Source organism: Gossypium arboreum, chromosome 5 (assembly GCF_025698485.1).
Source record: "Gossypium arboreum isolate Shixiya-1 chromosome 5, ASM2569848v2, whole genome shotgun sequence".
Classification (NCBI taxonomy): domain Eukaryota; kingdom Viridiplantae; phylum Streptophyta; class Magnoliopsida; order Malvales; family Malvaceae; genus Gossypium; species Gossypium arboreum.
This window is the reverse complement of record NC_069074.1, coordinates 27,187,795-27,213,626: the sequence shown is the minus strand read 5'-3', so window position 1 is coordinate 27,213,626 and position 25,832 is coordinate 27,187,795. Positions and strand designations below refer to the sequence as shown.

Sequence of the window (25,832 nt, the reverse complement as noted above, 5' to 3'; positions counted from 1 at the left end):
TGGAATTTTATATTTATTATTGGTAGTACGGGAATTAGGCATGATACTTTTGACGATAATCAAATGAGAGTCAATCAAAGGTGACAGTACGAAAGCTATAGAACGCTCGATATGACCCACTTGAAGGGTCCTAGTGTTGAGAACTTTAAAGGCGTTGCCGTCATAAGGGTTGAGAGGTTCTCGCACAAGTCCCACCATTTCTTGGCCACTGATTTTGCCTCTGTAATGAGGGAGAGGGAAAGGGACAAAGGGAGAGGGTTAGCAAAGGGATGGTGAGGGAGAGGGAAAGAATCCAAATAGGAGGAAGGATGGTGGGGAAGAGAGGAAAAGGGAGAGAGAATCAGAGTAAGGGGAGGGATAGCGGGGAGGAGGGAGAGGGATGGGAGAGCAGTGATAAGGGAATGAAAAATGGAAACTCCGTTAAGTATATAACGAAAAATAGTAGCTCCGTTAAGTCTGTGATGAAAAATGATAATTCCGTTACGTCTGTAACGAAAAATTGTTAGTGGTGATTGTTTTGTTATTTTTCAAAAGTTGAGTGACTGAATTAAAATATGAGTGACTATTTTATCAGCTACTCTAAAGTTGAGTGAGTCTTGATATAATTTACCAAAAAAAAAAACACAGTCAACCTAAATATCAATCTTCATCTTTCAAGTAGTCTGTCAAAATCAATGTTTTTAACGAGCGTGAATTTAATGAAAATGTCCATGAAATATCGAATCTAAATTTGCTTACTTTTGAATACAATGGTGATCTTTATGTTGGCTTGCAATTTCTATTGGAAAAGATCGTATTTACAGTAGTCAAAGACTACAACATCAAAAAACATCGAAAAGTTGGTAGATTAGAAAATGATCCCTTTATTTTATTTATTATGTGTTCATTTTTATATTATGTTAGAAAATTTAGTGCAAGAAAGAAAAATCGAAGAAAATAAAAATAGACTAGTCAGGGGCGTAGCCAGGGGGCTGGCATGGGCCCGGCCCTCCTTAAAATAAAAAATTTCATTTTAGGCCCTTAAAATTTTTTAAAAATTTTAAATTAGAAAAGATAAAATTATACTTTGGCCCTCCTAAAATTATAAAAATTCAATTTAATCATTTACAAATTAAAAAAATATAAACTATAAAAAATTAAAATTAAAATCCGACCCCCCTAAAAAAATTTTCTAGCTTCGCCCTTGAGACTAGTGTGATTCATTGTTCATATGGTCTTTATTTCTATTTCTAAGATACAATAAGTCTTAAAACCAAATATAAAATAGCGAAAATAGCATTATTGAGTTTTATATAGGCACATTCTGTGTTTCATCAAAAAAATCTGTTACTTTTGTATGCAGCTTGTGATAAAATTTATGTTTTTCTATAACATTATAACTTTCCCAAAAAAGCAATGTTTATTCATTACAATTTTTTTTTAAATTGTGTTTATTCTAACAAATCTATTTAAAACTTCAAAAATAAAAAATTCTGAGATGAACAACTTTTTTTAATAGTTAATTGGGAATGAGATATGTAGAATGATATAACCATGCTTGCTCAAAAATTACTCTCTTCACCACATGCTCTCAAACCTAATAAGGGGTGCAAAGATATCAGTAGCTTCCATTCTCCTATTTTCACTTTCAACTCCAAAATCTAAAGTAAATCTCAAAAAAAAAAAAATTCCACTATGAATCCACAAAAATCAACATTACTGTGAAAAATTTTCAATCGAGTCCATTCATCCTTGAATATTTATGTACTCTTAATTCATTTTCAATTTACTTGTGTAAAATAATTTTTATGCAACTTTATATTAATTGAAATATGCTACTTGACAAATTTATTCAGATTTGTAACATAGTTATCACTAATTTACATACTAAGAATATGACATAATTACCACTAAGAATACATATTACAATTATATTGATACATTATTAATATTTATCAATTTCCACAAGGTTAATATTTGCAAATAAGGAACTTAATAAATTTGTTTATTTAAAATTTCAAAAATATTCACTAATTAATTTCCATAATGGATGTTTTAATTACTTAGTAATAGTGTTTTATTTCAATAATTTCACCCAATAAAGACTAAAGTATTGTAAACAAATAAATACCTAATAATAAAATGTGTCTGCCCTTATTTGTCATTTTATACTTATCAATTTTAACTATCAACTAAATTTTATCAAACACTTTTAAATAAACAGTTAATAAAATCAATTAATAGAACCAATTGATCAAACTAGTCACTACAATCATCAAACAGTTATCAATCAATTGTCGAAAATGACCATCCACATCTTTTGATTAGGACCTAACTCATAATATAATACCAAATAAAAATATATTTAGATGTCATTAAAAAATTTGTTAGCTCACTAATAATGTCCATTTCAACTCTTCTCAATCACGTTTTTGCTCCTTTCTCTTTCAAACCCTTCACTCCTACCGGTTCTTTCATCAAATATTTTTTATTCTTTCATTGGATTCTTTTATGTTCTTATTGGCTACTGTCATTATTTACTCTAATTAGATGGGAAGCTTGTTTTAACATTTTTAATTGGATTTTCATCATTTTATTGACAAAAGATATTTTCTTTGATTTTTGTCTGGTTTTCAATCTAATTGAACATCCATCCATTTTGCTATTCGATTCTTTCAAGTTTGAAAATATTATCATTCTTCAGATTTTCGGTTCTTTTAGTGCCAACATGCAGGACTGGCTGCTAAGATGGTTGAAATGGGGTTGATTAAAATAGTCATGCATTTGCTGTATAAGCCAGGCTATAGTACCATTAATCTAACATAATTGATAACGGTATTTCTTCCTTGCTTCAGATTGGAGATGATAAGATGTAAAGACATTATATAGTGAAGCTTGTAAGATAATTCTGTAGATCCAGTGATGACCCTTTTTATCATGTTGGTTCTACACTTGTAAGCAGCTCAGAGGACAGGAGAATGCTATTGGATCCCAAGCGTGGCATGTTAAAGCATATTAGCAGACAGTTTGATTCATCTAGTCTAATGGGGAAAAGGAAAAGGTTTTGTGTTACTATTAACAACTGTTGCTTCGAAGCAGAGAATCAACTACAGATTTTGCTCTTAATATTATCAGCTCTGCTTCTCCCAATTGCTGGAAACAAGATATATAGTGAACAATACACAAAAGAATGCTACTTGCACTCTGCATTGACCGTGAAACTGTTGAGGATCCCAAGATTTGTGTTCAAGCATTGGAGGATTGCTTTGCAGGAAAAGGGTTATGGCCTGTCAATGGACCGAGAATTTTACAAGTAGAGTATGAAGATCCAAAAGTATGAGAAGCCAAGGAGCAAATCAATTCCTCGTTTGTTCATGGCAGCGAGACTAAAGAACAATCAACAACTACATCAAAATAGCAAATCACCTGAATGTAAATTGGTTTCTCCATTATCTTTATAAGCTTTGGAAAGAGGTCCCTTGTTTTTAGCTTGAATGATGTCGTATGTCAAGGCTTCAATTTAGGAGTGAGTAGTTTGAAAGAGAAAGGAGCACAAGTAAGATGGAGAAGATTTCAAATTAAAGCTAATAGTGAGTTAGTAAAGTTTTTAATGACATAAATATATCCCTATTTGTCAAATATACTATTGATTGAGGATCATAACTGATATGATAGTAATAACCTACCTAATAATTCTCGACAAAATTGTAAAATATGATTTCAAGTATAGAAGGTTATTTTTCACTTATACAATAACAAATGATAATGGCAAAATCAGCATTAACACTTCAACGAAATCAATGAACGGGTAAACCTAGGATTGTTCGTTAAAGAGCTTTTAGTCAAGGATTGACTTATTTGTTAAATCAGATGGGTCGGGTCCATAACCATTAAAATATACAAAGAAAATAAATGAATGAAAGTGCTTTAAGTATTCTTAGACAAGTATCTAGAATGACAATGCACATAATCAACTCCAAAGAACGACGCAGAAAACAATTATCATTAATAAAATAACACAACGTTATCCATCCAAATCCATTAGCTAACACACAACAGTTTTCGGTGAAAATCCGAGCTTTTAATGGTGGCGGAAACGCTAAATCCTGAATTTAAACACTAAATGCAAATGCTACTATGTTCCATCTCTACAACAAAAAACACCTCCTTTATCTCTTAAGTTATCATACAACATGGATTCCTCAAATATGCAAGCAACTCAAGAATTGCTTGATCCTCACTCAATTTCTATGGCCAATGCTCAGCAGGATTGAGCGATTTAAATTCAAATTTTCAACATACTAATACTATTTAATAAGGCCGGGCAATCCTCACAACCCTTCCATTTATAAAAAGGATAGCCATAAAAATTTGGTTAAAAATGGCTTGCAAACAAGCCTATTTGTCTACAGAAAGTGACATTTACCTCCTTCCACGAGTTCCAGGACCTGACCTTGGGCCAGGGTACCGAGAAAATTGCAGCCTCAAGTAGTTAGAATCTGGGTCATGTTCATCCATTTTATAACCTGCAGAATACAACAATAATCACAAAACTATCAAAAGCACTAACAAATAACAAAGACTAAAATTTGGTCAAATGTAGATATTTAGGGGGAAAAAAAAGTACATGTAGACCTGGTCAAAGGCTAGGTAGGTCGCTAGGCTTGACCAGATTCAAACTGGGTCTTGACTTTTGAACAATCAAACCTTATTACTATCCAAGCCCAAACAAAGTCTGGTTCTTGGATGCCTCTAGTTAGGTGATTAATATATGGAGGTTTTTTTATTGAAACATAGAGAAGTAAAATGACATATATATCTTTAATCATATAGTTATTATTGTTACTTTATTTGATTTTTATGCAAGTCCAATAACTGAGATAGTCTCATTTAACTTGTGATACCAAACTTGGTCAAAAGAATTATATATTCTATAGAATATAGATATGTGCATTGAGTGGATGATGGGCAAAACCTATGACATAGAGAAAAATCATAGCATAAAAAGCTATAGATATCCTTTTTTTTTTATATAATTTCGAGGAAGGGGAGATTCGGGCGTTACTATTTTAACAGTGGATACAGAAACTTACCACTTAAGTCAAATGCTCAAGTGCACCAATATCGTTCTAGAGTGTTCACTATGGTTTCCTATTATCTTTTCATATCATCATCCAATGATAAGCTACCTTCTATAAATGTCAAAAACAATGGACGAAGAGATCACCTTGCAAGGCACTCATTGCAGTTGCTGCACAGGCAGGACTTGAAAAATCAACAAAACAAAGGAGAATAGGATCTCCACCACGCTGCATTACCAATGCACCAGGTTTCAGCATTCAAAGCAGCACGCTCACTCATGACAATTTCATATGTAAAGAAAACAACAAAGGAAATCATGCTAAAGGAGACAAATTAAGTTTTGGCAATGCCTAGTCCACTTACCTGTCGGGGTTCTTTGCTCACTAACCGTACTTCTTTATATCCAACAAAAGGGCGAAAGATATCTATAATCTCAATCAAGGAATGTGAACCAACAGTTGGAAGCAATACACTAAAGTAAAAATACCGTATCATAAAAAGAATATATCAACATATCTTATCAAGCACTAAATTACATAGGATACGAGCTACTTCCCTCCTTGTGCTGTCAGGAGGAAATCCCTCAACATATAGAGTATTGGAAGCATCAGGAGGGAGAGGAACAGTATCTCGCCCTGGCCTTGCAATTGCATCCACTGGATGTTGACCACTATAACCGATATTATGACCATTTGGTGACAGATCTGGAGCAGCAGATCCAAGACGACCCATCAGGGGAGGATCAGCTATTGGATGAACAGGCATTGCACCACCAACAGCCCTTCCTGACCCACCAAATGCACTAGCTTCTCCAGAAGTAAAAGAAGAAAGTTTCTTCAAAAGCAATTTAATGAATGCTTTAGAAAACAACAATGGAGATGCAAGGTGAAGTATAAATAAGCATGAGTAAAAGTCGAAGAAGGTACTGCACTCTGGAGATAACGATCATATGCTGATCCAATAGAGTTTGTATCCCTCACAGACAGATGTCCACCATGATCATCATCTCTTGCCAAATAACTAGGCATCTCAAGGGCTGAACGTGGTCCAAAGGGCGGAGCATCTGTTAAGTTGAAAATTGAATATTTATATGCAACTCTTTCCTAAAGCAGATAATATCTTTCAAAAAACATGCAAAGTGAAACAAGCATTTTCTTAAATTGATTACAAACAAAATGGAATTTCACTTGTGCTTGCACTGCTGGTCTCAGGCTCACTCAAATGAAGGAGGGCTGCAGGGCACCTGTGATAGCCAGCAGGAAATCCCGTCACATCTTTTGACATGAACCAAGATAAGAGAATTAACATTGGGACATTCACTACTAAGCAATGTGCAGCTTCTTTGTGGCCAGGAGCAATGCTAAATGGGCATGGGGTTTTAGGCTGTTGCCCCTAAGCAACGTGCCACATCAACAACTGGATATGGTGTCAATTGAGTAAAAGATCCATTCCCCCCAAGATAAGGGACAGATAGGATTAAAGAAAGGCCAGACTTTAGCATAGGTTTAATATCTTGGAACACAAGGTCTCTTACATGTAATTATGTAGAGCTAGCAGAGGATTACAAGGAATATCCACATTTTTGCCTTCAAGAGACTAAACAGATAGATAAGAAAGTTAAATCTAATGGTGAGTGGGGTCACAAATTATATCATTTGGGTAGATATAGTAACTAGAAGTGGAGTAGAAGTGGAGTAGGTATAGTTTAAGACCATCAGTTGGTTGTTGAAATTATAAGGACGGACAATGAGACATTTCTCATAAAACTCAAAAGTAAAAGCCAATGCTTTAAACATTACTGATACTTATGCACCACAAACTGACTAGAGAATGCTATTAAGTGACAATTTTGGGAGGACTTTGATGAAGTGGTGCAAGGCAGATCCGTAGAAGAAAAGATTTTCATTGGAACATCTTCAACGGACATGCATGGGCAAGTCTTAGGGGTTTGAGAGTGTGCATGGCAGGTACAATTTTGGGATAGAAGCAAAGAGGAAGTATCATCCTAGGTTTTTTTAATCTTAAAGACTTGGTTTTAGCAAACACTTTACTCAGGAAAAGAGATTCCCATCTAATCACCTCGGTGGAAAGAATGCTAGCCAAATAGACTTTATTTTTCTTACTGATGTATAGAGTTGTTACATAGACTGTAAGGTGATACTGGAGGAGAGTATAGCTACGCAACATCAACTTCCAGTTTTAAGTTTTATTTTAGAAAGACATATAAGCAATTGAGACGTGTCCTAAACCCAGGATATGGAGGATTTTGGAAGGGAATGCACAATCATCTTTGGTGGCTAGATTAACCAAGGAGGCTAAATGGGAAGATAAAGTCAACCCTATTATGATGTGGAATAAGATGACTGATTGTATCACACTGGTAGCTGGTAGCTAAATAGGAACTTGGTGAATCTATGGGCATGATATCACAACGTAAGAACCATCATGGTGGAGTGCGGAAGTAAAGGTAGTTATTAAGGACAAACGATCTGACTATACAAAGTTAAGAAATTGTAGGGATAAAAAAAACTTTCAGAAATACAAGCTAGAAAAGAAAGGAGATCAAGAAGGCTGTAAAGGATGCTAGAGTGAGAGATATAAAAGTATTTTTTGATAAATTGGACCCATAAGATGGAGGGAACTGTATCTATAGGCTTTCCTCAGATGAGGGAGAAGAAGACTAGATACTTGGGAACCGGTATGTCTATTAAGGATAACAACCATATGGTCTTGGTGGAGGCTGATAAGATTATCGAGAGATGGAAATATTTCATAAGCCTTCAATTATATTTACTCTCAAGACGTGGTTATCAAAATATACCACTAGATGACCTAAAATGTGACTTTAAGGGTAAAATAAGATCTTTGAACCTTGAGATCAGAAACACCTTGCACCGGATGAAGATTGGAATCATGATCAGTCTAAATGCAATTCCTATCAGAGTTTGGAAATGCCTCTATGAGGTTGGGATTGGGTGGTTGAGGAACTTGTTTAACAAGAACTTGCCCCAGACGAAAACTGAAATGGTGATAGGCCAATATCCAATTCCTATCAAAGTTTGAAAACGCCTCAATGAGGTCGTGGTTGACTAACTTGTTTAGCAAGATTTGATAATGTAATAAGATGCCTAATGAGTACAGGAAGAGTATTTTAGGGTTTGATCCCCCAAATATATGGAAAAGCTTAAAAAATAATAATAAGCATACTGATTTTAGATGCATACTAAGAAACACTCAACCCGTGACTCCGAGTAACATGGGCATCCATTTTTCATTGTTAAAAAAATATCAATTTTGATTCGTGCTTACATATAAATGTATCTAATTCAACAAAATGAAACCTAACATCGAACTCCAATACTAAGTTCGAACATAATTCAACCAATATAACCGAAAATTTTCCACTTTTTTTTTTCTAAACTAATCTCAAAAGCAGCTAAAGCTAAAACAGAAATAAACAAAATTTTGGAAAACTAAACAAACAAAATGGCAACAGAAAAAGGATTTATAGCGGCAAAAAAAGAAGTTTACCGTAATCAGTACGTGGTCGTTTAAGCATCCCACCAGAAGAGAGCATCGGAGGATTTGGCTGTCGCCGATTCCAGTAACCATCTGCCATTTACTCTTTCTAAATTCCTTTACAAAAAAACAATTAAAATAATTTAATTTTTCTAAATTTCCCTTTACAAAAGGAGGAAAAAAGTGGAAAACCCAGAATCAAGGAAACCCTAACTCTAGCTATAAATATAATCTACTTCTATTCCTTTCATTTTTTTCTTTTTTTGCAAATCGGATTTCCTGCTGAGTTTCTGGTAACCAGTGAAAAGATTTCCTAACTCAGACGACTAGCGAGTCAGTATATACGTTCGGAAGTTTTCGGTGCAGTACCCTTCATAAATCTTTCCGGATGGATCACCACTAGAACGGATCATGGGTCAAGTAGGCTCCTTTTGGTAAAATATGCTCCAAGTCCTTGTTCTTTTCTACCTTTGATGTTTAGTCCCTCGACTTTTATTTCTAAAAATTTAGTCCCTATACTTTTCAGATTTCAAAATTCAAGTCTAATTTTTAACATTGTTAAAATTCTTTTATTAAATTCATTAGCGTGGCATTTAGAAATAAAGAAATACTCATTTAATAATTATGCAACAATAACAACAAAAAAAACTATAATAAACTTGAATTTAACAAAAGAATTTTAATGATGTTAACAATTTAGCTTTTATTTTAAATCTGATAAGTAGAAAGACCAAATTCCTAAAAAAAAGTAAAAGACTAATTTTCAAATATATAAAAAGTACGTCAACTTTAAGCACATTTTATTTTTATTTTTTATAAAATGGGTCAAGCGTGATTTAAAATGTATTAACTAGTGTTGGCGGATAATATTAAAATATTACTCTTAGATTAGTATTTATATATTTTTATAATTAAATTCAAATAAAAATTATTATATAAATAGTAGACTTGTTCAATGGTTGGATTATCCATCTAAGCTCAAAGGCTTGCCTAACAAATGAAAAAGTTTGTACAAAAATATGATATCCAAAATTAAATGCGAGATCAATTAGGTTTGATTAGAAACTTTTTTGGATTTTTAAAACCCTAAGTGATAATTTTGTTTGATTTTTCATACTAATTTAGGGTTTTGGGGTCTTAGACTTATTTTTTATAAGATAGGTTTTGTTGTATGATTTTTTTATATTATTTGGTAAAGTTTCAAATAAATTTTCATAAATATTCTTAAAAATAATTTTTAAATTAAATAAAAAATCAATACCATTAGTGTATTTTTGAAAAATAAGTTTTTATATAGAATTCTTTATTTTATTATTTTAAATATAAAAGATTTATTTTTACATCATAAATATTTTAAATTATTTATAAATTAAATAAAAATAAAAATCGGTTTGGATAATCGGAATTTTTAATGTGTATTTCAAAAAATCGTTCAAACACCTCAGTTTAGATCAATTTTTGATTTCTTTTGTTTTTCTTGCTCAATCCTATCGAAAGATAATAAGTTTATAACCCATAAAAAAGAATTGAATTCTTTCATCACACAAATCAACCCTATCCAACATTGCTTTGAAATTGTATTTGAACTTTTTATCTTTGAGAGTATAATCATGTGCGACCTCCAAAACTAGTTTTATACCTCTTATCTTATTCCTTTAGATGGTTGGAAGTTCTTTAACTTAGAGCCATTGAGAATGACAGTAGTAGAGTCGAAGAGATACAACGCATGATGAGATCAATCCATTACTTGAGAAAGTTAAAAGTAACTCAAAACTCTCCTAATAAAACTCTATTCCAACTTGTCATAAACATTTTCTAGGTCGAGTTTAAAGTTTGTAGAGCCAATCTTTCCTTTTAAACACTTTAGAGAGTACATATCTTCTTGGACAATAATGGCATTATCCAAAGTTTGTCCTCCCAATATGAAAGTTGGCCTAGTATGGAAATATGAGTTTTTGAAGAATTGGTCGCATCCTAGCAACTATAACTATAGAGATGATTTTGTAAGTCATATTGCATAAATCGGTTGATTAGAATTTGTTGATAAAGGTTGCATTTTTTGTTTTAGGAATGAGAACAATAATTGTGTCATTGAGTCCTTTAGAGAGTTGGGCACTAGAGAACACCTCTAGTGCCATCTTTAGTACTTTATCTTTGTTGTTGGGCCAACACTTCTATAAGAAAGAATAGGTATAAGCCATTTACTCCTAACTCGTTAAACAAGTTGAATACCATAGAACTTTGTCTTTGTATACATCAATTATGGGTGCTTCTAGCCTAGGGCTTGATGACCCAAAACGTTAAGGGTAGGGTATGTTATAGATGAGGTGGGATATTTAGTAAGTGATGAGATTATGGATATGCAAAATAGGTTCATAAAGTAATTGTGAACAATAGACTCAACCACTATTTTGTTTGGGATCTAATTGCCTTCTCGATCATTGAATCAAAGTATTGTATTATGGCTATGCCACCCTATAGTCATGAGGTGAAAGAATTTAATATTGCGTTTGTTTTCACTATCCAGTTGACTCTAAACTTTAGGGCTAGCTTTTTCGTTTGTTTGAGGATGTTTGAGTATTCTACAACTATAAATCTCTAGAGGTCAAGTAGGGAGTCATTGGGGTATTCGACTAGGGCTCTCTTGATGGCCGACAATCTAGCAAGAAGTTGTTTCTTTTCTTAAACTTACCCTCAGTGTATTTTTGTCCCATTCATCTAGGTAAGATATGAATTCTTTGAAAATTTATAGGAGGTTGAAGGTATTTGATCCAAAACTTGTTGATAATGTCTTTGTAGCGATCTGAGTTTCGTTAGTATAAAAAAAGTCAATTTTAGGATTGAATTTATTAAATCGGGCCATTTGAAATTTTAATCGGTACAATTACAAAACAAGTACGAAACTAAAAAATATGGATATTAGTAATTAAATTATAAAGTAATCAAGGGATTGAATATTACAATAGTACAGGGTCTAGGTTGGAAGCTTATTAATGATGCAGTACAAGGACCAATTTGTAATGTGATTAAATAGAGGAAATTAGGTGGGAACTAAATATGTCCCTAAAGAGATGATAAGCCATGGCCTAGGGTGCAATTTGACCATCGATAAAATTTGGATGGCAAATTAACTTGTTATAAATTTTGATTGTAACGCTCTAAAATATTTGTTTTGAACATTATGTTAAATGTCATTAAATTATTATTTAGCTTTGATGTAAAGAGGACACTAAAATTGGATTGCAGAAATTATCAAGTGGTATAGAATTTAATTGAGACGAATAAGGACTATTGAATATTTCTTTGATCAAAGACTTGGTTAGCAATTAACCAAACTCTTTAGTGGCTAATTTACACATGAAGTGGTGAATGAGAATGATTTATCATATAAAAATCCTCCCAAATTGGTACCTATGGTTTTTTTTCTCATATTGGTACCTAAACTTTTATTTCTGTCGACTAAATTGATACTTGAGCCTAACGTCGTTAAGTTTAAGACATATGACAAAATAAGATTGTGACACATGGCATAAATGACGTCATGGTAATAATCTAAAAAAAAAAACTTTTTTCTTGTTTTGACTTTTCCTCCCCCCCATTTTTTGTTGTTCCTTTTTTCCCCCCTTCTTTCTTCTTCCCTCAACCCAAGTTTCTTCTTCTTGTTTGGTAGGTCTTTTTGTTATTAGGATAGGTGCATTTTTCTAGATCCATCCTCCAAAAGAACCAGACATGATAATTTTTCATCATTCGGCTCAAGCAAAAGTCAATCAAATCAAATGGATACAAACGGATACCTATAAAATAAATCTATATTCTATATGTTTAAAATAAATCTATATGTTATCCGCACATATATGAATGGTTCCATGTGCAAGAAAAAAGTTACTCGATTCCATTTTACGGAGTTGCAATTATACATTCCAAGGAATTTCATTTTTACATGAAAATGCTCAATACTCAAGTAGGCGTACAAAGTTGATCGTGATCAAGTGCTTTATGGGTCGTCTTAGGCATAGCCAACAAATTTTTTTCTTGAGCAAAAAAATATAGCTTTAAGTTATCCTGTAAAACAGACAACATTGTATTTCTAATAAAGACAAAGAATAGGATACGATGTCATCGCCGGACATTGCTTCAATATTGGAAAACTTAAAGGAACTCAATCGATTAAGGAAAGAACAAGAAGAGGTGCTTGTCGAAATCAACAACCTTGACAAGAAGCTTCAAACTAGTAAATTTTCTTAACCTTTTTTTCATTTTAGCTTCAAATTTTATAATGTGGGTTTGTTTTAGATTATTAAAATATGGTGATTTTTTGTGGGAGTCTTTGTTTTATTTTTCTTGTAATTAAGAAAAATTCTTTTTGACCTGGGTTTTATAATAACCTGTTTTGAAAATAGTAGTTTTGGGACCACAATTTCAATGTGTGAGTAATATTTACGAGGTAATTAGTATTGTACTAAAATTTGGTTTAGAAATTTTGACGTTTGGATAGTCAATTAAGTAAAAAAGACTAAATTGTAAAAAGTGCAAAATTTTAGTGCCAATTAGGTGATTAAGTAAAATAGAATTGGTTATTATGGAAAATAAGCCATTTCAATAGTTAGTGAACGGTAGTTGATTGGAAATGGATTAAAAAATATAAGGAATGACATTTTTGTAATTAAGTTGAAATCAAAACAAAAGGAAATAAAAGAAATTGGTCATCATTTTGGTTATATTTTGGCTGGAGAACAAAATGCCATTGTTGGGAGAAGAAGAAGCTTTGGTTTGCTATATCTCCTTGCATGTAAGTGTGTTTATTATAAGTTTTTCATGGATCGTTGCAACTAGGTCTAGTTAACCCGTACCTCTATTTTTGAAACTATCAAATGTTTTGGAAGATACTGTTGATGAGTTTAGGGTGTTTTTGAAGTTTAACGGTAGATTTCAATACTTGGGTGTCAGAAATATTTTGTTAAGAGATTTTGTATGATTTTTAAGTTTAGGGATTTAATTGGAAATAAACAAAAATAAGTATGGTTTTATTGTGAAATTTTAGCCCATATGAACTGTTTTGATGTGGTTAAAATTTGGTTCTATGGGTTGAGGATTTAATTGTATAATTAAGTTTGATTTGGTTTTAGGGATTAAATTGAATAAAGTGTAAATGTTTGGGTCAAATGTACAAAGTTGTAAATAAGAAGTTATGTGTATTAAATTGAATAGTATACAAATAAATTATATTATAGATCAAGATCAAGTAGAAAACCGAGGAAAAGGAAAAGTTGCTGAATAATCCCTGACTGTTGCAAACTCTTCAGTGTAGCCCTGGTAATTTTGTTCGGTTTAATTTACTATATTTTGAATTGCATATTGAATGAAAAAATTGATTGGAGAATGTTCAATTTAATATATTAGATGCTAAATTAATGAGAATTGAAGTAATGAATCGTTTATAATACAGATTAATGATGATAACTTTTGAGCCGAATGAACATAGAATAGAATACGATTGGCATGCCAATAGGTTATAGTGTGCATGATATGGTGATTGATTTGAGATGAGACGATGATTCCTAACTTGTGATTTTACACTTAATATATCGAAGTCCAACACTTTTTAGGGACTATCACGATATGTTATAGTGATTCTAGCGTGTTATCGAGGGCAGATTAAAGCCTTGGGGCTTGGCATTTAGTGCCCAGGCGTGTTTCAGAGAGATGTTAGCCTACGAGCTAGACACTTGGTGCTAAGGCGTGTTATCAGTTGGATTGGCTTGCTTGAGCATTTGGCGTGTTTCAGATGGATAACTGTGTACTCATATCTGTATATCGTTCATCAGACAATATTTATTATGTTAAATGTCTTGCTATTGAATTGTTGAAAGGTTATTCATGAATCTCTTGATAGCATTATGGCTTAATAGTGAATGATCCCGTACTTATTTATTTATAAACTCACCTGTTGTGGATTGTGGTTCATAGGAAACTCTGATTTTTAATCTTGTTATGTTTAATTTGGTAAGCTTTATCGTTTTAATAGTTGAACTTAATTTAGTGAAGCTTACTTGTGTCCTTTCTTATTCCTTGTAGATAACGTTTTGTGGAGTTGGGCGATCAAATCAACTTGAAGGTCACACTATCCATATACATTTTGGTAGATTTTGATATGTTTATTTTAGGTTATATGGCATATAATAGGTGTATTTGTATATGTATGGATACTTATTACAAATATTATGTTTTAAGCTTGGTATAAGCTTACTTGTGTATGTGCCTTTAATCTTGGTGTGAATATGTTCATATAAAGTTGTTTTGGTCATTTGATATAAACCTTATTTAAGTGTTTGAATGATGATATGAATGAATAAGAAGAAATGATAAGTTTGGCTTGAGTTTTATATATGAACTTATGATCTTGAATGCAAATTAGTTTAGTGTGACATGTAAATTAAAGTTGATAATTGAATTGAGGTGTCAATGAGGACACATTGGTTAGGCACTTAGGTTAAATATTTTGGCATGTTTTAGGCTTGTTTAAATGTGTTTTTAAAGTATGGAAATGGTTGATTTTGATTTGGCTTGGTATCTAAGTTTTGGATGAAAGTATGTCTTGTTTTGGAAGCTTTTTAAGGTGCACTGTAATAGCTTGAATTTCAACGATGTCGAAAATAGTGGTTCGAGACCATCAAATCCGACAAATGAACTCGTAGATTATATTATTTAATATTTACGAGCCAAATGTTGTTTTTAAAAGATTTTTGGAATAGTAAATTGTGTTTTATAAAGATTTATTTGGTCAAAAAATTGAGAAAAAGAGGTATCGAGATCTCGATGTTTTAAACGGAGCCATAAATATTTTTATAAATATTTACGAAATGTCAATAAGGTAGTATTAAAATTTCGTTAGAAAATTTTGACGTTTGGGTGGTCAATTAAATAAAAAGGATTAAATTGGAAAATGTGTAAAAGTTGCTAAAAGGATTAAATAGCTCAATTGTCAAATGAGGAAGGACCTAAAGTGAAAATAAGCCCAAAGGAGATATTTTGGGCGGCAATAGCTGAGAAAAATCAGGAAATGAGTGGAATAAGGGCAAAATTGGAAAATTGCCAAAATTAGCTAAATAAAAATGGGACTAAATTGGAATATCTAGAATTCTCTTCATTTCTCTTCATATTCATCAACTGAAAAACAGCCATGGAAGGGGGTTCAAGCTGGTTTTCATGCTCTAGCTTCATGTAAGTTTAATTCTTGCTTTCTCCTTGAAATTTCTATGTTTTCGGAATTTTACAATTTGGTCCAACTTACTATTTCATTAGTTTTTGATTCCATGGCTAATTTTTAAAGTTTTTATGGATGATTGCTGAAATAATATGATGGATAATCATAGAATTGAAGCTTTAATTTTGGTATATGATGATTTTATCAAGTAAAATTGATGGAAATTCATTTTAGGACCTAATTAAGAAAGAGTTTGGAATTAATGTCTAATGCTAAAGTTCTGATTTTTAGGGGTTATGAAGAAGTTTAAAATGATAGAATAAAGTATTAATTGATAAAAATTAGCTCAATTGAGGGGTTAATTGAGCAAGGACTGAATTGTATAAACTGTGAAATTTGGGGCAAAATGGAAATCAACATTTTTCACTAAAACTGTTTTGGACAGCAGCAGTAGTGTAACTTTGGAAAATCACCAAAAATTTTATAAATCGAATTATAGGATGAATAAAATATGAAATTAAAGCTTATTGAGTCCAGTTTCTTATAAAAGAAACGATGTAAGCAATGGAATTGTGAATCATGAGATATAATAAATTTTATGAGACAAGGTCAGAATGATTTTGGGTTCCCCTGTTTTGACTTTGGAAAATCATAAAAAATTGGATAAAAATAATTAGGGGCTTAAATTTATATGTTTAGAATCCTTAATTATCCGATTTTCCATAGAAACAAACGACAACATCATTTGAATCTTGTACGAGGATATAATTAATTTTTAGTGAAGAAGAGTCGGAACTATTAGACAGCAGAACAGGGGTAACTTTCAAGAATAAACTGTACTTATTGGCTAAACCAAAAATTCTGAAAATTTTATGGTAATAAGATATATGAGTCTAGTTTCAGGGAAAATTACCGGATCTTAATTTGGAGTTATATAGTTCTAGATATAAATAATTTAGTGACTATGATACAGATGGACAAATTGAATATTCATAAAAGTAAATAATAAAGATTATAGATAATGTTACTTACAAGTGTGTTATATATATTAAGGATGTGGAATGGAGAGGAGGAGGAGGAAAATATATATGAATATCCAGCTAGCATGGCTAATTTGCATGTTTTAGGCTTAAGGACCTGAATTGAATAAAAGTAAAACTTGAGGGGTAATTTTGTAAAATGTCAAAATGACCAAATTGAAGGGAATGAATTTTTTATTATTATCTAAATTAATAAATTGAATGAAATTTTCAATTTAAGATCGGGTGAAAATTGGGAAAATGGTAAATTACCAAAATGCCCCTTAATCTTGATATTTTTGCAATTTCGCCAAGTAAGTTCATGTAACTTGAATTATATTCTTAAATGCTTGAAATGCATTTTTTTTATATGAATATGATTTGAATGTTCATTATATGGAAATTTATGAAACATTGATATATTTGAAAAAAAAAAGGGAAAAAAAATCTCGGTTAAACGGAAGGAAAATTTGATGGATCTCTGAAAAGGAATTGACGGTAAAAAGGATTTAGCCCGGACGGGTGATCCTATCTTGATATAGCCCTCCCGAAGAATATGTGTAAAATGGATTTAGCCCGGACGGGTAATCCGAATTAGGTCTGAATTTAGCTTCGACTGGTAATTCGGATCCACGCCATTAGAGTAATTGTCGCTGGGATTTAGCTTTGACCGGTAATCCCACTGTAAGGATAAGGTTCATGGAGTGTGCTCTCTGATATGGAATGTGTAAGACCATGGTTGAAAGATACCATGGCAACCTGATATGAAATGTGTAAGACTATGGTTGAAAGATACCATGGCAACGTGATATGAAATGTGTAAGACCATGGTTGAAAGATACCATGGCAACGTGATATGAAATGTGTAAGACCATGGTTGAAAGATACCATGGCAACGTGATATGAAATGAGTAAGACCATGGTTGAAAGATACCATGGCAACCTGACATGAAATGAGTGAGACCATGGTTGAAAGATATCATGGCAACATGACGGGAAAATGAATAAGACCATGGTTGAAAGATACCATGGCAACATGACAGAAAACGAGTAAAACCATAGTTGAAAGATACTATGACATCATGTCAAAGATAAATAAGATCGAGGAAGAGAAACGCCAAGATATCTATTGAACAATCGATATTCAGGTAATATGTATCAGATGGAATGGTTATATGAACTGGTTGTGTGAAATGTTTACAGGAATTGGTCATATGGAAATATATATACAAAATAGTTGTATGAAATAATTAAGAAGATAGATAAACGAAATAAGTATAAGTACATGGAATTTAATTTATGTTAAGTTTAATACGAACTATTACCGAAATAAATATATACAAGATATAAGGAAATGATGGTGCATGAAATATTGATATAACGAAATGAATGATATATGCTTATGAAGAAACAAGAAGAGAATAATATATTTTGTGACATGTACATATATAATTATCTTTGATATGTTGATACAAGGAAATTATGTAAGTTGAGACTATTATTAAACTCAAGTGTGATATGTTGAGAAAATTGGTATATCAATGTTGAATTTATATGAAATATGTGCAAGTATACTAACAATGTTGTTGTTTGACGCTTAGACAAGTGCCAAGCTATTGATTGAATGGTAACATGTTTAATTATAAGGAGCATTGAAATGGTAAGTACTTAGATGAAAATATAATTTAAGATTTTGCGAAATTTTTTTTATGATCTCGATTTTATTTCAGTTGGTTTCTAATGTATGTTTTGGGCTTCAAGGGCCCAATAGAGAGACGTTATGATTATTTCAAAATATGAATAATAAATGACTCAAAATTATCTGAAAATGTTCAGTAAACTCCGGTAATGCCTCGTACCCTATTTCGGCAATGAATACGGGTAGGGGGTGTTACATGCATGCAGCTTGGGACATGGGCTATCACATGGTCGTGTGCCTTATTAATTTTAGGTGCAGGACTTTTCACACAGTCACAGTTACTTACATGATTTGAGCACACGGCTGTGTGGGGTATCCACACGGGCATGTAGGGTATCCATACGGGCGTGTGGGGTTGATTTTGATTTGGCTTGGTATCTAAGTATTGGATGAAAGATGTCTTATTTTGGAAGCTTTTTAAGGTGCACGCAGCTTAGGACATGGGCTATCATACAGTCGTGTGCCTTATTAATTTTAAGTGCAAGATTTTTCACACAGTCACAGTTACTTACACGATTTGAGCACACGGCTGTGTGGGGTATCCACACGGGCATGTGGGGTATCTATACGAGCGTGTGGGGTAGCCACACGGGCTGGCCTCTTTCACAAGGCTTGGCCACACAGCCGTGTGATTCCTGTTTCTAAAATTTTTAAAAATTTTCATGTTTTTCTATTTTGATTCAAATTAGTCCCTGATTATTCCCAAACTATTTTTAGGACCCAGTAAGCTCGTTTTCAAGCCCATAAATGTTATTTTGCTAAGAATGAAATGCATATTCAAATGTTGTTATTAATAAATGAATAGTTTAATGATGTAAATTGTTTTGATATGTGTTGTAATACTCCATAATCCTAATCTAATGACGGAGACGAGTTAGGGATGTTACAAGTTTGATTTGAAAAAGCTCAAGTTTTGTTGATGATGGATTTGTATTTGATAAGAAATTTATATTTTTTATGCATTATCGGTGATTGTTTTGATTTGTGATTCCTTTAGGAGAAAAGTAAGTTAAAAGAGTAATTTGATAAAATATTTTAAGTCGTTCAACTATTGACTTGCTTTAAAACTTAGCTACATTGTTTCCACAAATAACACTTAGCTACATTTGTTATTGAGAAAGAATTTAAGTTCTGCTAAGTGCATATGATTTGAATTGAGGTTTAGAGCTAAGTGGAGTATCTGTTTCATGTAATTTTTGTGTAAAGGTTTTGCCTTTAGGATACAAAATTATGTTGTTTAGTTAAAATGGTTGCTCATGGCATGTTGACATTTGTTTTCCAAAATGTTTTGATTGAGTAATGTGAATTGGGTTTTTTTTTCTCAAGAAACAAACAGGAAAAAATAAATATGAATTGGGTTCTTTTTAAGCAAACACAAGAGACAATGTGAACTAGGTTTTTCTTCTTGAGAAATAAACAGAAAAAAATAAATGGGAGAGAAGGGTTTTAAGGTTGAAGAAGGAAAATACTAGTGGAAAAAAATTGTTGACTATTATTGCCAAATAAGAAGAAGTTAAGGGAGGAAGAAGAAGAAAAAAAAGAAAAAAGGAACGACAAAAAAATTGTGGGAGAGGGAGGGAGAAAAGTAAAAAAATAAAAGATTTTTTTAATTTTTTTAGATTATGACATCACCATGATGTCATTTATGTCATGAGTCACAATCTTATTCTGTCACGTGTTCTAAACTTAACGGCGTTAGACTCAGGTACTGTTTTTGTTAACAAAAAAAAGTTTGGGTACCAATTTGGGGAAAAAAAAAACTATAAGTACCAATTTGGGAGAAGTGGACAAGTTTGGGTAGTAATTTTATATTTAACCCTTATATTAATTAAAGTTATATTATAATTATGTATTATATTAGTGAAAGTGAGAGAGAGAAGAGTCCATTATTTTCTCTTCATCACTGATTCACTCAAGGGAAAAAGAAAGCTTTTTCAAGCACTCATCAAGCTCATATTGTAAGCTACTTCTTTAGGTAAGTGGTTCTTCCATTAAATTTTAATTTTAATTTTGGTTAGAAATTATAGAATTTATGAATCCATTGATGAGTTTGAAGAAAGGATTAAAATTTCTACATAGTTGCATTGTTAATTATTAAATAATTTGAAAAGGAAAAATTTAGTCTTGGATGTTTAAAAGTGATAAATTTAGACTATGGTTCAACAAGTTTGAATTATGCTAGAAATGAGAGGGATTATATTGAATTAGTTACTGAATTAGATTATAAGCTAAGAGATCAATTATGTGTAGAGAGGACCTATGTGAATAAGATGAGAAAATTGAGGTTTGCTAACAAATAATGATAGATTGAGGTCCTAGTAGTATATTTACGAAGTCAAATTTAGATTTGATTGGGTAAATGTAACACCCCTAACTCGTATCTGTCGTCGGAATAAGGTTACAAGGCATTACCGGATAACACACTTCATTCACATACATGTATGCAATCATAATCAAACTTCATTCATATCAAACACATTGTCCCATGTAAAGTCTTACAATGCCTTAAAACATGCTTAGAAGTGGTTCGGGACTAAACCAATAACATATACAAACTTTAAGAAACTTAGAAAATTTCTTTAATTTCACGGTCACACGCTTGTGTGAACAGGCCGTGTGCCTTACACGGCAACCAGACATGCCCGTGTCATAGGCCGTGTGAAAACAGAGCATACATACTGACTTGTACCACACGGCCGGATACATGCCCGTGTGCCATGGCCATGGGAAAATTAGGGAGGTTACTGACTTAGGTCACATGGCCAACCACACGCCCATGTGCCAGCCCGTGTGCCATACACAGCCAATAGACACGCACGTGTGTCTAGACCGTGTCAAAACTATAGGGTATACTGACTTAATTCGAAAGGGTACCCCAAGGGATACACGGCTGTGTAACATGACCGTGTGTTGCACATAGCTGAGACATATGCTCGTGTCTCTGCCCGTGTGGACAAAAATAGGCCGTTTGCAAAGCCAATTTGCCACCCTTTTCTCAAACACACCTAGCCATCAAAATGGTATCATTTCAACTCATATATAGGAAACCAAAACATGCCAAATCACTCACATATCAAGCTATTTATCATCAGCCAATTCAACTACTAAATTTCATATTCGAAACATACCATATCCATATACCTAAAATCATCACAACTTGCATAAATTTCAAATGCATTAACTTATCATCTTATTATCTATTTCATGTCACAAAACACCATTTAGCTATATCAACGACTAAAGAAAACATATCCAAAACAAGCCAATATCTAAGGCATAATATACATATCATATATCACTTTTCAAACACATCACTTAGGTCAACTTAAATTACCAAATACATACCAACATTTCAACCAAAAGTAAGCCAATTCTCATGGCTAAAATCATAACTCAAAACATACCAAAATAATACTAGCCTATCATATACCATATATACAAAGCTCCAAAAGTACCAACATATAGTCGATAATGTGATGATGGTTCCCGATAATCCTCGATGTCCGAGCTAGCTTCGAAAATCTATAAAACATAGAAAGAACACATAAAGTAAGCTTTAAAAGCATAGTAAGTCATATACAAATAAAGCTATCATGTGAATTACAACATGTAACGCCCCAAAAATTGGGCCTAGAAAGAATTGGGCCTTGAGTCTGGAATTCAGATAGAAGAAAACCTGAATAATTAAGAAGTTTTAAATATTACCGTTTAAGAAAAAAATTGAATTACTACTAGAAAATTTTTATTATTACGGATATTTTAAATTTTTACGAAATTTTAATTAGTATTATGAGATAAAATTATTATTCTTAGAAAAATATTACTATATGTATGTTTGAAAAATTTTTATGAAAATTATTATTATTTCTTGTATTATTGATATTTGAAATTTTTATTATTAGATATATTTATAAAATTATTATTATTATAATTATTATTATTAGATAGGGAAAAATAAAATAATATATATATATATATATTTATAAAAGTATTGTTGTTTTGGTGTTTAAGACTCTAGAAAAATTTTAATTTTATGCTACCTTAGGGAATCTGGGCAGTAGGCCTTAATAAAAATTTGGGCTACGTTTTAGTATAAAGGAGCATTTGGCCCAGTGGCTAAGCACGCTAGGAAGGTGTGGGAGGTGCTTGGGTTCAAGGCGCGGCATACGCAATTTGGGTTTTTTTTTAATATATAGATCGCGGCTAGAATAAGGGTTAAGAGGATTTGCGAGTATAATTTAACACAAAGAGCGCTTTGGCGCAGTGGCAGCAGCGCGCTAAGGAGACCCGGTGGCCACGTGTTCGAAGGCAGAGGAAACCAAAACTTGTTTTATTTTTTTAAGAAGCCCGTGACTGAAGCGGATAAGGTTTATAAGTAAATGCAGTCGAAATATAACAAATGCTAGGGTGTGTCGCAGCGGCAAGCAGGGTGGCTGAGTGTTCTGGAGGTTGAAGGTTTGAGTGGCGTGGAAGGCAAATATCCCTTTTTTATGTTTAAGCGGACTGGAGCTTCAGCAGGTAACCTTTAAGATTAAATGTGACGGTAAATTGTTGAAAGCAAATGCGCGTCCCAGTGGCCAGCAGCATGCTGGGCAACCTAGAGGTCCTAGGTTCGAGCAGCATTGCGCGTAGGAGGGTGCTTCTTTTTGCTGTACGTGCGTGGAAAGGGCCGTATGGAATTGAAATAACAGGAGGAGTCGGTTGAGTGGTGGACTGCTGCTCAGCAGTGGAGAGTTTGAATTAAATTCAAACTTTGAACTTGGCCATGAATTAAGGAGATAAGAAAGGAATTAAAATTGGAAAAGGATTTTATTTTATTCTAATATTATCTTATTTCGTTTGCTCATATTCTTTTCTATTTTTCTCAAAAGCTGAACAATTCTCTCCTTTTCTATTTTCTTTCCTCGAAGCCAAATTTTTTTTAAAACAACTTTTTCTTCTCAAATAGTGGTTGCCGATTACTCCTTTGGTTGAAACTATATCTCCTTTCCTTTTAATCTTTCAAAAGACTGAACCTCTAATCCTACATCTCTTCCTCTACTGATGGTCTCTTCAATGGTGAACTTATCGTCACCTATTTTTTTCTTTTAGATCGCAATAGCCATTTTCTAGGATAGATCCAAAAGCCTAAAATCTTCATATTTTAGTGATTCGGGAATTAATATTTAGATCTATTTTCTATGCACGTTTAAGTTGAATTCACAACGGAACTGGGGTAGAAAGGTATTTGGAATGTTCTTCAACGAGTAGATCTCTTGGTAAGTATTCGAACCTTCTTTCCATTTGTATCTTGTGGTTTAAGAAAAGCTGAAAACCCCTATATACATAAGGTGGCTGTCGACTAAGACTGAAAGGGTTTTTGGTGTTATTTGGTTTGTTAGTGCTAATGAGGATTAAAGGCTGCCGATCGAGGAGTGTGTGAAAAGTTTGGATCATCGGAGTGACTAAATCTAGATCTAGTCATCAATTTCGGCAAAGGTATGAATTCTAGGGCCATTGTGGATGGTGGCCGAATATGTAAGTAATGATAATAGGTAGTTTTCGATTTGGTTTAAATATTAGCATGATCTAATCTATAAGCGGTTGATTATAGGAGAAATCACGTAGGAGATCTCGTCAAGGAATATCGCAAATCAGGTGTGTAAACGACACCCACTCATAGACTAAATCGGCAAAAGCCGAAAAGCCGAAATGCCAGAAAGCCAATATTTTATGAACTTACGAGCGTGCCTCGTGAGATGGTTGTTTGTTAGTTTTGGTAATCGCAAGCAGTATGCTTGCAGAGTGCACAATTTCGTGCACTTTGGTATATTTGGGCTTAATGGGCCGAAAATAAGTTAGTGGGCCAACGGGCCCAATTCGGTAAAAACACTCGGTAAGTGCTTCTGTTAATGTGTTAATGGTTAGAATATGTATGTAAACTCTAGAATAGTAAATTTTATTAAACTACCCCTAAGTATGAAAATTACCATTTTACCCCTAGGTGCAAAATGACCGTTATACCCCTAGGGTTAATTTTGAGTGAAATGCATGATATTCGATTACATTTGTTGTATGCCATGACATGTATATCTCATTGTATGGGATCCAGGTTATGTTATGGAGGAAGAACCTGTTCGGTGGTCATGCCACATATTACGATATAAGTAGCTTTGCTACGGATTATAGTTAGTCTTTAACCGGTGCTAACACTTTGTAAGTGTAGGGATGGCGTGGGTGATTTATTCCCCACGGAAGTGTAGGATGGACGGAGGCAAGTGCAGGGTTGGATGGGGTTATCATGCATTAATCATATGAGACTATTTTGTTATGGGCCAACTGTATTGAAGCGGGCCCAACTATGTTAATATGGGCAAGACCCAATATATCTCGACTTGTAATAAGGCTACGGCCCAGATTGATACTGATATGGGCTAGGCCAAATATACTCTGATACTGTAAGGGGCTATGGCCTAGATTAATATTGATATGGGCTAAGGCCCAGTTAACACTGATTTCTGAATAGGGCTTAGGCCCAGTAAAGCTTGAACCGATTTGGGCTCTGGTTGGGATACTTTACACACTGAGTTTTCCAAACTCACCCCCTTTCTCTTCCATCCTTGCAGGTGAGCCCTAGTTGGTGGACTTGGAGATGGGCGAGATTCAGAGTGGCCACGAAGATTAAGTTTCTGTTTTCTTTAAAATAAGTTTCGCATTTATTATTTTGATTATTTTTATTCTGGTTTAAGTTGTAATAAGGTCGCTCTTTTTATTATTTTTAATATTTTGGGTTATTAAATTGGTTAGCTCTAGGACGTGTTTTATAAAAGTTACTTATTTTCAAAATATCACGATTACCGAGCAAAGCTTCCGTAACGTAAATGTTTTCAAAGAAAATAAATATTTTAAATGGACTTAAAATTAATTTGTTGTTCGTGGACAAGTAATATGCTTTAAGTGTGGCAATGGATGTGTGCATGTCTAGGATTGGATCCATGAAGAGCTTGGTACTTAAGCAGTCCAATAGACTCACCTCCTCTTTTCTGGCTTCCTACCTGGTGCACAGCTTCCATTCACTTTAATCTATAACGAAAATATTATTTTCAAAGATTTTTAATTAAAACATGAGTTTTACAATAACGCTCCAATGAGTTTTACATCAAGAAGGGTTTTCAATGAAAACATGGTTTTCGAAAAACACTTCAATGTGACCCGCCGAATTCGGCCGTAATGTCTGGGCCGGGTTTGGGGTGTTACACAACATTTCTATCAATTGGCCAAGTACAAGTAAACACATATAGATACACAAACCTTTCTCAATGAATACATATTCAAATTCACATGTAATTTC

At 33.1% G+C, this 25,832-nt stretch overlaps 1 protein-coding gene and 1 pseudogene across 2 annotated transcripts; one reads left to right on the top strand and one right to left on the bottom strand.

Annotated features, from left to right (window-relative positions):
- Positions 1 to 269: 269 nt before the first annotated feature.
- On the top strand, positions 270 to 3,319 carry LOC128292636 (uncharacterized; annotated as a pseudogene).
- LOC108450152 (RNA-binding protein 2) lies at positions 3,006 to 8,992 on the bottom strand. 2 transcript variants are annotated; one of them, XR_001866201.2, is made up of 8 exons: positions 8,593 to 8,992; positions 5,988 to 6,124; positions 5,607 to 5,895; positions 5,425 to 5,486; positions 5,207 to 5,288; positions 4,406 to 4,505; positions 3,406 to 3,492; positions 3,006 to 3,266 (listed from the first exon to the last, which is right to left on the bottom strand). XR_001866201.2 is itself a non-coding variant. In XM_017747650.2 (7 exons), exons 1-7 carry the CDS (start codon positions 8,678 to 8,680, stop codon positions 3,465 to 3,467), a joined length of 786 nt encoding a protein of 261 aa, XP_017603139.1. In that variant the 5' UTR covers positions 8,681 to 8,992; the 3' UTR covers positions 3,006 to 3,464. The 2 variants fall into 2 exon arrangements, 1 of the variants encoding a protein (XP_017603139.1); XM_017747650.2 differs by having other exon boundaries at positions 3,006 to 3,492.
- Between the last annotated feature and the right edge of the window lie 16,840 nt (positions 8,993 to 25,832).

Excerpts from the sequence above, each read along its gene's own strand:
- LOC108450152 (XM_017747650.2), bottom strand. The coding sequence starts at position 8,680 with ATGGCAGATGGTTACTGGAATCGGCGACAGCCAAATCCTCCGATGCTC. Across the intron at positions 5,289-5,424 it reads TGAGCAAAGAACCCCGACAG|CGTGGTGGAGATCCTATTCT; the intron begins GTAAGTGGACTA and ends TTGGTAATGCAG. Across the intron at positions 4,506-5,206 it reads TGCAATGAGTGCCTTGCAAG|GTTATAAAATGGATGAACAT; the intron begins GTGATCTCTTCG and ends TGTATTCTGCAG.